The sequence below is a fragment of the Lycorma delicatula genome, chromosome 8 (genome assembly GCF_047948215.1).
Source record: "Lycorma delicatula isolate Av1 chromosome 8, ASM4794821v1, whole genome shotgun sequence".
Taxonomy (NCBI): Eukaryota; Metazoa; Arthropoda; class Insecta; order Hemiptera; family Fulgoridae; genus Lycorma; species Lycorma delicatula.
In genome coordinates this window covers 3811646-3824937 of record NC_134462.1, presented here as the reverse complement: position 1 = coordinate 3824937, position 13292 = coordinate 3811646, and the positions used below count along the sequence as shown (strand labels likewise).

At 28.2% G+C, this 13292-nt stretch overlaps 1 protein-coding gene across 2 annotated transcripts in view; it reads left to right on the top strand.

Moving 5' to 3' along the window:
• LOC142328985 (valine--tRNA ligase-like) overlaps positions 1 to 13292 on the top strand; it is a 72662-nt gene that overhangs the window by 44824 nt on the left and 14546 nt on the right. For both annotated transcript variants that reach the window (XM_075373212.1, XM_075373210.1), the window contains 3 exons: positions 2651 to 2848; positions 3492 to 3600; positions 5965 to 6131. In XM_075373212.1, coding sequence (XP_075229327.1) covers positions 2651 to 2848; positions 3492 to 3600; positions 5965 to 6131 — 474 coding nt within the window. The remainder of the gene's footprint in view (positions 1 to 2650; positions 2849 to 3491; positions 3601 to 5964; positions 6132 to 13292) is intronic.

Genomic DNA, 13292 nt, shown 5'->3' with positions numbered 1-13292 from the left:
GTTTCAATGTTTTGAAAGTGTTACTACAACAGGTGTTAATAACACAAACTGTCCTTCATTTCATATAAAGCATTGTGTTTTTCTTTGCATTACATTAAATTGTATCTTGTATTTTTTTATTTTTAAAATCGTGTAATAAATGTTTAAATGAAAGCAATATTGAATTTATATTACATGAATTTAGAGATAGTGAAAGTAATTATTCAATTTTTTTAGATATTAACAAAGATGACAATGATAACACTACTGAAATTATGAATTGGGTGTTATTTTGAATGCATTTTAGCTTATTTCCTGTAATTTGGAATAATTTATGTTATAAATATGCAGTAAAAATTTTTATATGGAACAAATGAATGTTATCTGAAAATAAGATACTCAGAATTTTTAATGCATGTATGTCATCTGAGGTAATTTTTTTTTAACTTCTGGTCTTGTGCAAAATAACTATGAGTTATTTCTATTTATATGGTCCATAATAAGATTAAAATTTATGCTCATTGTTCCATATCTTTTAATATGTAAGCAAGCCAAATTTAGTAAATAGTAATTTGTAATTATTTTCTTAGTGAATTTGTTGAATTTTTCCTGTAATGTTATACCTGTAATGTAATGTTTTACCTGTATGAGCATTTGTGGTGAAGTGTTCCATTCTCCCCTCGATTTCCTTTCTGTGCAGCAAGTATTGTTTTCATTTATTCTCCTTATTTATTTTTTTACATCATACGAAGCAATTCTAAAAATGAAATTCAGAAGTTAGGATTAAATTTTTTCTAGACTTGGGAACTGGTACCGCACCCTTTGAATATAAAATTCATAGATAGTTCTGTCAATGACTGAGAGTAGTGTTAGAAAATGTGAAAGCTTACAAGCTGCTGTAACGCACCAGTGGAAACAATACAGAATGTCAGGGACTTGAAGCACATCAACTATCACATGCATTAAAAAAAAATACCGCAGCCAAGATGTTAAAATACATGGCTCCGTAGCACTATAATGGAACATTTGATAGAACTTCTGTATAATCAATATTGTATAAAATAAAGTACCTGTTAACTTGCAGCTAAACACGTAAGTGTTTGACTCTTGTGGCACAAATAAAACTTTGTTGGCAGTACATTTCATTTGTGCTATAAATTGTTTTTATAGAAAGTTAATTTTTTAAATTCTCCAACATAGTTGAAGAGTGATTTGTTCTGTAGAAATCAAATTTAAAGCAGGAAAAAGATTAAATTCATTATACTTCACTTTTTTTCTGCCAATTTCTGTGGCAGAGCGACAGCATCTCATTCTTTCATCCAAAAGGATCTAGACTTAAATCCCAGTCATACTTGCATTTTTTTGTAGTATTAATGACTGTTTGTGAATTTTATATTTAAATGGTGTGGTACTAGTCACCCAGATCTGATACGAATTTAATCTTTAGAATTACTCTGTATGACAAATAAATAAGGAGGATAGATGAAAAATACACCTGCGGCACAGAAGAGAAATCAAGGGGAGAATAGGATGCTTCATCTTAAATGCTCATACAGTACATACATAACCAGTAACACAGACAGTAGATTAACAATAAAGAATAAAACTACAAGTTACGATTTACTAGATCTGGTTACTAGCATGTTAAAGATATGAAACAACGAGCATAAATTTTAATATTATTGTGGGCCATTAAATAAAGTTAACTCACTGTTGTTATTTAGCAAGACCAAAAAGTCTTAAAATAATTTTTAGTACATTATTGTAAGTAAAAAACATAAACATTAATTGTTAAAGGTACCTGTACATAGAAAAAAATTACCTCTGATATAAAATTAATTTAAATCAAAAATTCGTAATTGGTAATCTACTGTGGTTTCAGAGATTTTTTTTTATATCTGTTTGCCAAATTTCTTTATCCAAAAAAGTTGTTTTTCAGTTTCATTTAATTAATGAAAGTTTGACTGTGTAATATGAACAAGAGATTAGTTCAAGAACAGTGAATCTTTAAGATTAATTGTTAATAAGATATATTATTTGTGTAACTCTAGAACACTTCATAAAATAATTCTAAAAATGCTAAAGTTTATCAGGAAACAAGGGGATAATACAAGTTCAACGATAAAATCTAAATATGATAATTTATCTGCAGCGATGGCTCTTATACAAGGGCTAAAAGACTATTGACCTCTCTGAATAAAATTATTTTAATTCAAATATTGTTTTATTTATTATAGTTTAAAACTCATTCTAAGCTGAATGTACTACTATCTTTTTATGATAAGTACAACTACTGTTTTGCATAACTTAAGTTTGTTCTCAAAAATGGGATGTAAAAATTTTGATAAAATTATTATATTGAATATTGTTTACCTTATTCCTCACCTTACCTTACCTTACCTTTTGCATCCCCTTTCTGCATCAGATCTCTTTTAAATAAATAATTCCAGAATTTCTCCCATCTCTTGGTACGTTCAATATAAATAACATAGAAAATCCTCCATTTTTTCTTAGTACTGTTATCTTGTAAGAAGGTTTTATAAATCTCTGATGAATGTGTTGTCCATAAAGCCAGGCCTTTTGTTCTCCTTTTAAGTTAGTGGTAGAAATAGTAATAGGATTTCTTGTTTCTCTTACCATTAATATTACTATTTATATTTACTTATTTCAGGAATATACCAAAGCAATATTAAATGAGGGTTTAACAGATTATTCAGAACAAACATTAAATATTTTGTTTTACTGTTTGGATAATTCATTGAGAATAATGTCACCTTTTATGCCGTACTTATCTGAAGAGTTGAATATGTGGATGCCAGGAACAGAAAAAGCTCCTGTTATGCTTTCAAAGTTTCCTTCAGATCTTAAGGTAAACTTTATTGAACATTAAAACAATTTCAATTTTAAATTTGTTTAATTTTGATCTATTTTTAACAATAACTTCTGCTAAAATTCAGGTCACAGATAAATAAGAGTTCAAAACTATAATGAATGCCTGGCAGAAAAGAATTATAGAATTAAAGAAATTGAATAATTCTGATATTATTTGGGTAGTAAAATTACTATTGATAATTAAAATTGAACTAATGTAATATTGAAGTTTAGTGCAGAGCCATTATGTTAAACCATTCAGTATTTATTTTGTTATTAGATTAGTTTGGTATTTAATGTGTATATTTAGATATAACAGATAAAGGCTACTAAAAAACAAAAGGTGGAAACAGAGAAGTATGTCAAACCAATCAGTTTACTAATAGGAAATATCGATTCTACATTTTCTTACTCTGTGTTCATATTTTTAATTTTTTAAGTGCTTTAATAATGTATATAATAATCTATTTCTTCATCATATATTTAAATAAAATGTACAAAATTAAAATAGTAAAGTGTATATAGTATGTAATTTGAATTATTTACCTTTCTTCTGGGATGCAAATTTTAAAAAAAATATTAGTTACAGCTATAAATGAGCAACTAATTAGTTTAATTGTAAATTTTGGTCTTTTTTTCAGGAGTATAGAAACCCTGAATTAGAAAATGAAATCAATATTATATTAGGGTTAATAACTGTCATACGTCGAATTAAGGTTGAAAATAATCTTTTAAAAAAATCTACTACAGGTAACACTTAATATAAATTAATATGTTTATTACTTGCATAACTTTTTTTTAATTTTAATTCGCTTTATTTGTAGTTATAAAACATTTTAATGTTCGTTTTCATAAAACAAATTAAAATTGATAAAAATTGTAATATATGAAGTATTTTTTAAAGTTTTTGTTTTCAATAATAATTCACATAGAAAAAGCAATTATTTCATCTTAATTTATTTTTTAGGTGATTTTTTTATGTTCAATCAATAATAAAAAAATTATTTATAATTATGCCTACTGCATACTTTCCATAATAATAAGAATTCTACTCTTCATCTCATTAATAAAAGAAAGGATTATATTTGGAAATAAGAAATATATATGACCTTTAAGAAACGCATACATTTTAATATGTTTGTTGAAAAGACAGCATATGTGGAAAATTTTTATATGCCGACAAACAAATGTGTTACTGGAGTAGGAATGTAACTGGATGCTAATATATCCATGCCAGATAGTTTGAGTGTTTGCATATTTATTTTTTTAAGTTATAGGATTATTCCTTAATTAAATTATATAGGATGCTGACTTTCTGGTATCCAACTATCCGGACTACTTACAGTCTGCACGAGGCAATGTAATAAAAAAGTAATAGTCTATTTAAAAAAAACCTAAAAAGAACTATTAAAATAAAGCTTTGCTTCAATAGGAAATGTATTTTTATCAATCTTTGTTTTTACTGGGTTTATGATTGGCATTTTTTACAGTTCGTAAATTTAGGACTGTATTAAATTAATTATAAAATTAACTTTGAAAAATTTTATGGAAACATATTAATTATTCAAGTTTGACCTCCAAATGTTACAACCAATGGATCAAGAGATTAGTTTCCTTGAAATACCTTTACCGTAAATAATTGATGAAAAAATCTGCAACCGTAAATTCTTCTTCTAATCATTTTTCTTGAAGATCTAAGTGGCACATTTAAGATAATCAAGATATTAATTTGAATGATTCCTGTTATATGGTGGCTGACATATATGGAATTCTGTCAAATTCGTGACATTGGCAAGTGCATAGAATAAAATTTTAAATGAAACAGTGCTCAGAGAGACTGATAAAACAGTTAATGAAGAGTTAAAAAATATACCAAGCTTTATAGACTGAGACTTCAAGAGTATCCTTTAATGGATCATCAGCGATGACGATAATTAAGATAACAAATTTTGAAGAATGACGAGAACATGGAGGCCATATGAGAAATGATAAGCTGATAACAGCTAAAGGAGATGACAACTTCCATCTAAGCCCATCATACAAAAAAGTGTTTGTCTATATTATGTATTGTGTGAGAAAATGCAATTTTACACAGATTCTTTGTTTACAATTGTGTGATCTTGCAGCTTATAAACTAACATCCACATTAAAACTAGTGCAGATTACAGGTATTTTTTTTAAGGATGAATAGTTTTTTAAAGATATGTTTTGATTATTGGCTTTCATTAAATTTACTATAATTCTTTTTTATAATTTTGAAGGAATGATATTTTTTATAACAATAAATTTAACTCAAACTTCTTTTCTATATGTTTTTTGTAAGTTTTTTAATAAGTTTATTAAACAACATATTTAATAAAATAAAACAGTAGGGTAGTACATTTTAATTTCTTTCAGATATTTTTTGTGAATTCTAATTCTTTTATTAGAAAATTTCTACTCATTAGATTTTTTGTAATACATTACTGTTTCTGTTTTTTATTACACTGAATGTATGTTCTCAGTATCTTTTTAATGTTACTGAATACATTTTTTTTTTATTTTGTTTTTTCATTAGAATTTCAGTTATCTGAATTTCTGATAATCTGGATTTGGCCTTTCAAAAGTCAGTCTAGATAACTAGCATTCTGCTGTATATTGTTTTATACAGTGTTGCTGTATGAAATAATATTGTTGTTCAATGACTATTATGTTTTTCAAACTGAGCATTGATTTTGCAAGTACGGCCACCATTATTTGTTTTGATGCATAGATTATTTTTGTGATTACAAAGATTCATGAAAATATAGATATTTATGAAATGATAATTTGTAATGCATTGGACTTGAGGGAGGTCAAATTAAAGGATCCTCATTGTTTGAGAGGTATCAAGGATGGTCGTACAATGTAAAATAAGGTGGTTTACAATTGTACAATCTGAATGGTTGTAAAGATATAACACTCATGTATCTAGATATATTTACTACTAGATAGGCATTAGTAAATTTATCTAGAAAGTTTTTGAAATCCTTACACATGCGCACTGCATTATGAAGACTGTTATATAATTATGATCATTTGCTGTTATATATATCTTATTTTATTTAAATGAGAATTTATTTTTATTTATTTCAGTTGAAATTACAAGCGAAAAGTTAGATTTACTTAAAAAACATAATGAATTGTTAAGAGCCTTAGTAAAAGATGAATTAATATTATTAGAAACGGTGCCCGAAGATAAAAGAAGTAATATTGTAGTTGAACCGTATAGTTATCACACTCATGTATATGTTCACATAGAGGTATGTACTTTTTCACTACAAATAATTGGATTTATACCCACTATTATTGTGTTTATTGTTTATTTTTAAACTAACTAAAAAATGAATTTTTAAGTATTTAACAATCATGATTATTTTGCCAAGCACCTGTGCAATATTGACATCTACCACACCTAGACAGTTTTTTTAAGAGATTTTATATTGAACTCTATACATCTAAAAATCAGTTTATTGATTTAATATGTTGACTCTTCTAGTAGTAGTCTTTAACAGTTTTTCCACCTTGATTTTAGTCATATATTTCCCTCATTAAAATATACGCACATCTAAACATAAATTTAATATTACTAAAGAAATAAATATATATTACTATTTACGTACATAATATAGTTACCATTACTACATCTAGAAAATCTGCTTCTGTTCTCATAAACACTTAAGATCAATCTGTAAAAATAATAGTTGCAATATAACATACTAGTTTATAGGGTAAACTAAAATAAAAAAATAAAACTGCATTTGGCTCATTATAAATATATAGCTTTACCCATCGCTTACAAACTTGTCACAGAATAATTTACGAGAAATAATTATTTTAAAAATGGACATATAAAACAAAAATTATCAAATTTACTTTGTCAAAACTGCCCAAAAACTTTGTTGTTGATCAGTAAGGAACTAATATCCAATATCATTTTTTTGGATTTTTAATTTATTAAAAATCTTTTTGTGAAATCTTTCAATCATAACATTAAACGGTTTTCCCTTCCTTTAAATGTTTGTTAAAGGGGGGAATATCTCTTTGGTTTAAGATTCATACTGTCTTTGTATCTCTTTAAATTATCCAATTATATTCTATTACTAGGTAATTTCAATTGAAAATTTCAGTTTTGATTTTGATTTTTTTTTAGCTTGTGATTTTGTGATTTTGATTTTTTTTTAACTTCCTATTGGAATTACCTGAAAAATTGTATGTCTTCTACTCTTCTGAAAATTTTCCTATGTATATTTTTTTTGGGTATCTACAGATGCAATTAACAATTGAAATGATACTATAATTATAATTTTAATAAAATTTGTATAAACATTTTTTAATTTGTATTATTAACAGTTAGCATTATTTAGTCTGTAACGAAGACTGTCATTTAACTTTTAATTCACTTCTGTTATAACTGGAAGAAGTACAACTGTTAATATTTGTTGCTCAGCTATAACAGAAGTGAATTAAAAGTTAAATGACAGTCTTCGTTACAGACTAAATAATGCTAACTGTTAATAATACAAATTAAAAAATGTTTATAACTGGAAGAAGTACAACTGTTAATATTTGTTGCTCAGCTTAGATTGATTTAAATACTAGAAACTATTACTGTTAAAAAAATAAGAATAGTAAAAGGAAAAATCTACAATAAAACAAAGATTAAATAAAAAACAGCAAAAATATTTTATCTAAAACTTAAGAAAAAGAATAAATGAGGTGGAGAGGTAGGTCCTCATCTCAATCATTTTTTTAGACATCAAAAATACTGAGAATTTTAAATTATTGCAAAAGATATTTCTTCTTAAAGTAAATACTTCCTCTGAATAAAATTCATGTTTGATGAAATTAATTGATATATATGTATGTTTACACTGAGCAACAAAATTAAATTTTTTGTTTGTTAAATGAGAGTAAATGGATGATTCATGTATATTTTTTATGCTGATTTCATATACGTTAATAGATCTTTTCTATCGGGCTCAGTTATTTTGTAATTGAAATTTCTTTTGAAACAAAAAATGTATGGAGAACGTAGTATGACAATACATTACATGCATTTTGTACTCACCTAAAATCTATTTCTTTTGGATTTTCTGCTGTAATTTGCTGTAGGTAAATCCTTCTTTAGATTCCAACAGTAGTCGGCTAACATTTCTGGATTTAATTTTCCCGGGTATCGTGTTTCCGTTGTAGATGATATCTGCTAATGAAAGCATTCTCCATGTTCATCACTAATAGCACCGAGATTGTTAGAGAAAAAAATCCAAATGTGAATGTAAGAAATGGATTTTGAGAGACATGTTACACCCAAGTTCTCTGTAGTTTTGAAATTCACTCAGAAGTTTTCTAAAGTTACTGGCTTTATGGTTTCCAAGGAAGTTGTTTACCACATTTTGAAATTATTTCCATGCACCAACCTCCAAGTCATTCAAATACTGGATCACTCATTTTCTTATTTGTGATCCAACAAATATACCTTCCTTTATTTTACCATGTTTATGTTAAGAAAGTTGTTTTTTAGAAACTGAAACCCTGCACCATTACAATCCATCGTTTTAACAAAATCTTTGAATAAGCCTAGCTTAATGTGTAGTGGAGGAAGATCTTTTACGAAATGGTTTTTCCTATCCCTGCTATCCCACTTGCACGTAAAGAAACAGAAAGTAGTGTATCCAAGCTGCAATCCTAGTAAAAGCTCTACTACTTTCAGATCTCCACAAATATGCCAAAAATATTTCTCATTGAATCCTGCTCAACACAAGTTACATATTTTCATAAGACTCCTTCATGTGAACAGCATATGCTAATGGTATTGATAGGTATTTATTTTCAATATGAAGTAGAAAAGCTTTCAAACTAAGCTTCAATGAGTCAATATAATGTTGTCGTTTGTCAGAATGGTGTATGTGTCCTAAAGCTTCCAGTAAAGAGCACATCATTACAGTACACTAAGTTTTCATACTGAGAGAAGAAATGTTCAAATTCTGACTGTCTGTCATGAAAAGCACTTATTTTAGTATTTGATTGTAAAAGATGCCACATCCTTTCAGTCTTGATGCCAGTATATCTGCTTGATTCTTTGGTAAATTTAGATCACAAACCAAATCATTTAATTCTGACTGATTAATTAAATGGGATTCAGTATATCTATTTTCTAAAAAGTTTGGATCTGTTTCTTCATCGCCTTATAAGTCAGCACAAAATTTGACATTTTCATCTTCATGTAAGTTCCATGTTTCTGGTGGTACTGGAATTGGAAACTCTTGGCTATGTGGCACTGGCCTCATGGTAGAGGAAATATCAGGGTATGTAACAATATGATTAGTTTTAGGTGTTATCACAGATTATTAGAAAAAAATAACAGTCTGTGGTGTGATCCTTCAGTTCTCTCCAAACCATTGGAATTACGAAGGATATCTGTAACGTAAAGATCGCTGGGAAATTTCTCTCCTTAAGGTTGGCAAACCTGTGTCAATCATGGCTACGCTAGTAATGTACACACTGCACTGTTATCTGTAAGTTGTTGCTGAGTAGTGTCTTTGATTACGTGTGAGTTATTGCATCATAAAATGAATAGGAAAATTGATGTTGCTACCGACTGAAATATGTGGAGTCATATGTTTTTTAAACTATCAAAATGCTAAGCCGACTGAAATTCATAGACAGTTGGTTGCTATGTACAGTGATAATGTAATGAATGAAAGAAATGGTGTGAAAGATTTAGAAGTAACAAATTAATGTGCACGATGAAGAATGTTCGGGGAGGCCCTCAATAATCAACGTGTCTGATGAAATCAGAAAAGATTATCAATGATTTCCGATCTGGCTCTTCTCTTTCCTGATGTTTCAAGAGTTATTGGCATTGTTCATGACCATTTAGGCTTCAAAAAGGTTTGTGCACATTCAAAGCCACAAGTCTTAACAGAACATCACAAAAAACTCCAAATAAGATCTGCTTTGGAATTTTTGATGAGCTACGTAGAAAAAGGTGATGAGTTCCTTAATTCAATTGTTACTTGTGATGAAAGATGGATTTTTTATTACACACCAGAGAGAAAACGGCAGTCAAGTGAATGGCATCATCCTCAATCACTAACCAGATCAACAAAGATCAAGCCACAGCCATTTGGATGCTAACTGATGTCCGTAGTCTTTTGGGATCGGTTTGGCTTACTGCTGATTGATTTCATGCCTTGTGAAATGACTATAAATGCAGAAGCCTACTGCAAAATTGTACGTAAGTTACAGCGCACCATTCAAAATCGGTGACTTGGGCAGCTGGCTGATGGCATCATCCTACTGCACAATAATGCACATCCACATATTGCAAGTCCGTCACAGTAATTTACCGAAAACATTTTAATACAAAATTATGATCACCCACCATAGTCCAGGCTTAGTTCCTTCTACTACCATTTGTTTAGGAAGTTGAAAGAATTTTGAATGGTAAGCAATTCACAGGTGACTGTGAACTTAAAAATGCTATTAATCAGTGGCTAAATGAACTGGTGTTAGAATACGACAAGGATATATTGAAGCTGGTGTATCGCTATGATAAATGTCTTAATTCACGTGACAATTATATAGAGAAGTAGTATAAAGTATGTAGTTTAAGAGAAATAAAAAATAATTATAAAATTTTCAGAATAAATTTTTTTACAATGAAATGGTCTTTACTTTAGAGATAACCTCTCTTACAAATGGCATGTGACGAGATTCATTTAGCCAACCAGTCAACAATGTTACACAAGAACAGCAAATATGGAGCCCAAGATATAGCCCAAGATTTTTTTCTGATCTCCTAATTTACATCCAACATACAGTTCACATGACTTTTTTATCAGTAGAGTTATATTTCTTTTCTGAGACTTCAATATTACCTCCCAACTTTAGCAGAAATTGTTGGGATGATTAATTCAACTGCAAAGCATTGTTAATGCATTACAATAACTAATATTGTTAAAAAAGAAACACTTTATAAACACACTAGTTTAATAAACATACACTCACTTTACTGAACAACATATACCTGCAAATATGAAAGCCACCTACTAAGTTCTTGTGTGTGTGTGTGTGTGTGTGTGTGTGTGTGTGTGTGTGTGTGTGTGTGTGTGTGTGTGTGTGTGTGTGTGTGTGTGTGTGTGTGTGTGTGTGTGTGTGTGTGTGTGTGTGTGTGTGTGTGTGTGTGTGTGTGTGTGTGTGTGTGTGTGTGTGTAACACACATGAGAACTCGCACTTGAATGAGAATTAAAAATATTTCTCTAGTCTGCACAATAGTTTATAAGTAAATATAATAATGACAGAAATAATTAATGAGATATGTTTATAGTAAGATGAAAATAGGAAGAAGAGTCACATTCTTGTTAATTTTAATTAGTATGTAAATAAATAAACAAAAGCTGTTTGGTTGATAAGTAATATAATAGAATACGTTCACAAAATGCTATGCTTATGGAGTTCATTCATGATACTACTATTTGAAAATAAGAATAGTACTTTCAAAAAAAAACTACGCCTGATAGAAGAATTCTGATTTCATATTTGGAATCAGCATGAAAAATACTATAAGAATCAGTTATTCACTTTCATTTAATAAAATCATTGTATATCAGTGTTATATAATAAAAAATTATCATTTCTCCTGGTTTATCTATTGTGGAAAAAAATTTAATAGTCTTGTTTTACAAATTATGAATACAGTTAAAAAAATATATACTACAACTAAGGAATGGAATTTAATCTTGTATGTTTTACATTAAAATGACTAGAATATCTGTTTCTTTTAGACATAAATAATTAAAAAGGAAAATTCTTAATCAAACTGTGTTAAATTTAAAAATAAACTGAATGAAGATTATTACTGTTTATTATAAATGATGATAAAATTATTCACATATGTGTATAAATATCTTTCATTAAGTTTTTTATGTATAATATATTTCACCTTATTTTAATAAATTAATAGAATGATTAATTGTATTATTATTAACTAATGCAATTGTTGGTATGATATTTTATTAAAATTTTGATATTAACATTTACAAAGTAAAAAAATGATACTAAATATTTTTTGTAAATTTAATTTTTTTTTATTTTGACGTTATTTAAAATAAAATCAGTAACTTCGAAAGACATCAGAAAATAAAATCTATTATTTTAACATTTAAAGGTTTGTGTCAGATTAAAATTAAGTACGTATAACTTACTAATTTGTAATTTGGATATTTATTTCAAAATACCAAAATTGGATTAACTGGCCTTATCTTTTAATTGTATTTTTTTGGCTTTATCTTAAATTCTTCCCATTTTTTTTGTTTGCTGTTTTTTTTTATTAAAAAAAAAAGAAGGAATTATCATTCCATTTAGTGGAAATAAGCTTAATTAGTAAGGATTAAACATTAAAAAAAAATTATGAATATTAATTTGAGAACTTCCTCTTTTATTTGAGAACTATTAAAAAATTACTACAATATAATAAATTATTATCACTAAGGATATTATAATTTTTGTTTAATAAATTGAACCATTAATAGAACCTTGGATTGACTCGGTAAACTTGGGCAGTATCTTATTTGTTACAAGGTTTCTGGTTCACTTCTCTGTTAGGGTCTGAAAGATTATAACTATTAACCACATTTACATTATATATATATATATATAATAAATCTTTAAATGGCAGAAAGGCTCCTGGAATAGACGGAATACCTGTAGAATTACTGCGCAGTGCAGGTGAGGAAGCGATTGATAGATTATACAAACTGGTGTGTAATATTTATGAAAAAGGGGAATTTCCGTCAGACTTCAAAAAAAGTGTTATAGTTATGATACCAAAGAAAGCAGGGGCAGATAAATGTGAAGAATATAGAACAATTAGTTTAACTAGTCATGCATCAAAAATCTTAACTAGAATTTTATACAGAAGAATTGAGAGGAGAGTGGAAGAAGTGTTAGGAGAAGACCAATTTGGTTTCAGGAAAAGTATAGGGACAAGGGAAGCAATTTTAGGCCTCAGATTAATAGTAGAAGGAAGATTAAAGAAAAACAAACCAACATACTTGGCGTTTATAGACCTAGAAAAGGCTTTCGATAACGTAGATTGGAATAAAATGTTCAGCATTTTAAAACAATTAGGGTTCAAATACAGAGATAGAAGAACAATTGCTAACATGTACAGGAACCAAACAGCAACAATAACAATTGAAGAACATAAGAAAGAAGCCCTAATAAGAAAGGGAGTCCGACAAGGATGTTCCCTATCTCCGTTACTTTTTAATCTTTACATGGAACTAGCAGTTAATGATGTTAAAGAACAATTTAGATTCGGAGTAACAGTACAAGGTGAAAAGATAAAGATGCTACGATTTGCTGATGATATAGTAATTCTAGCCGAGAGTAAAAAGGATTTAGAAGAAACAATGAAC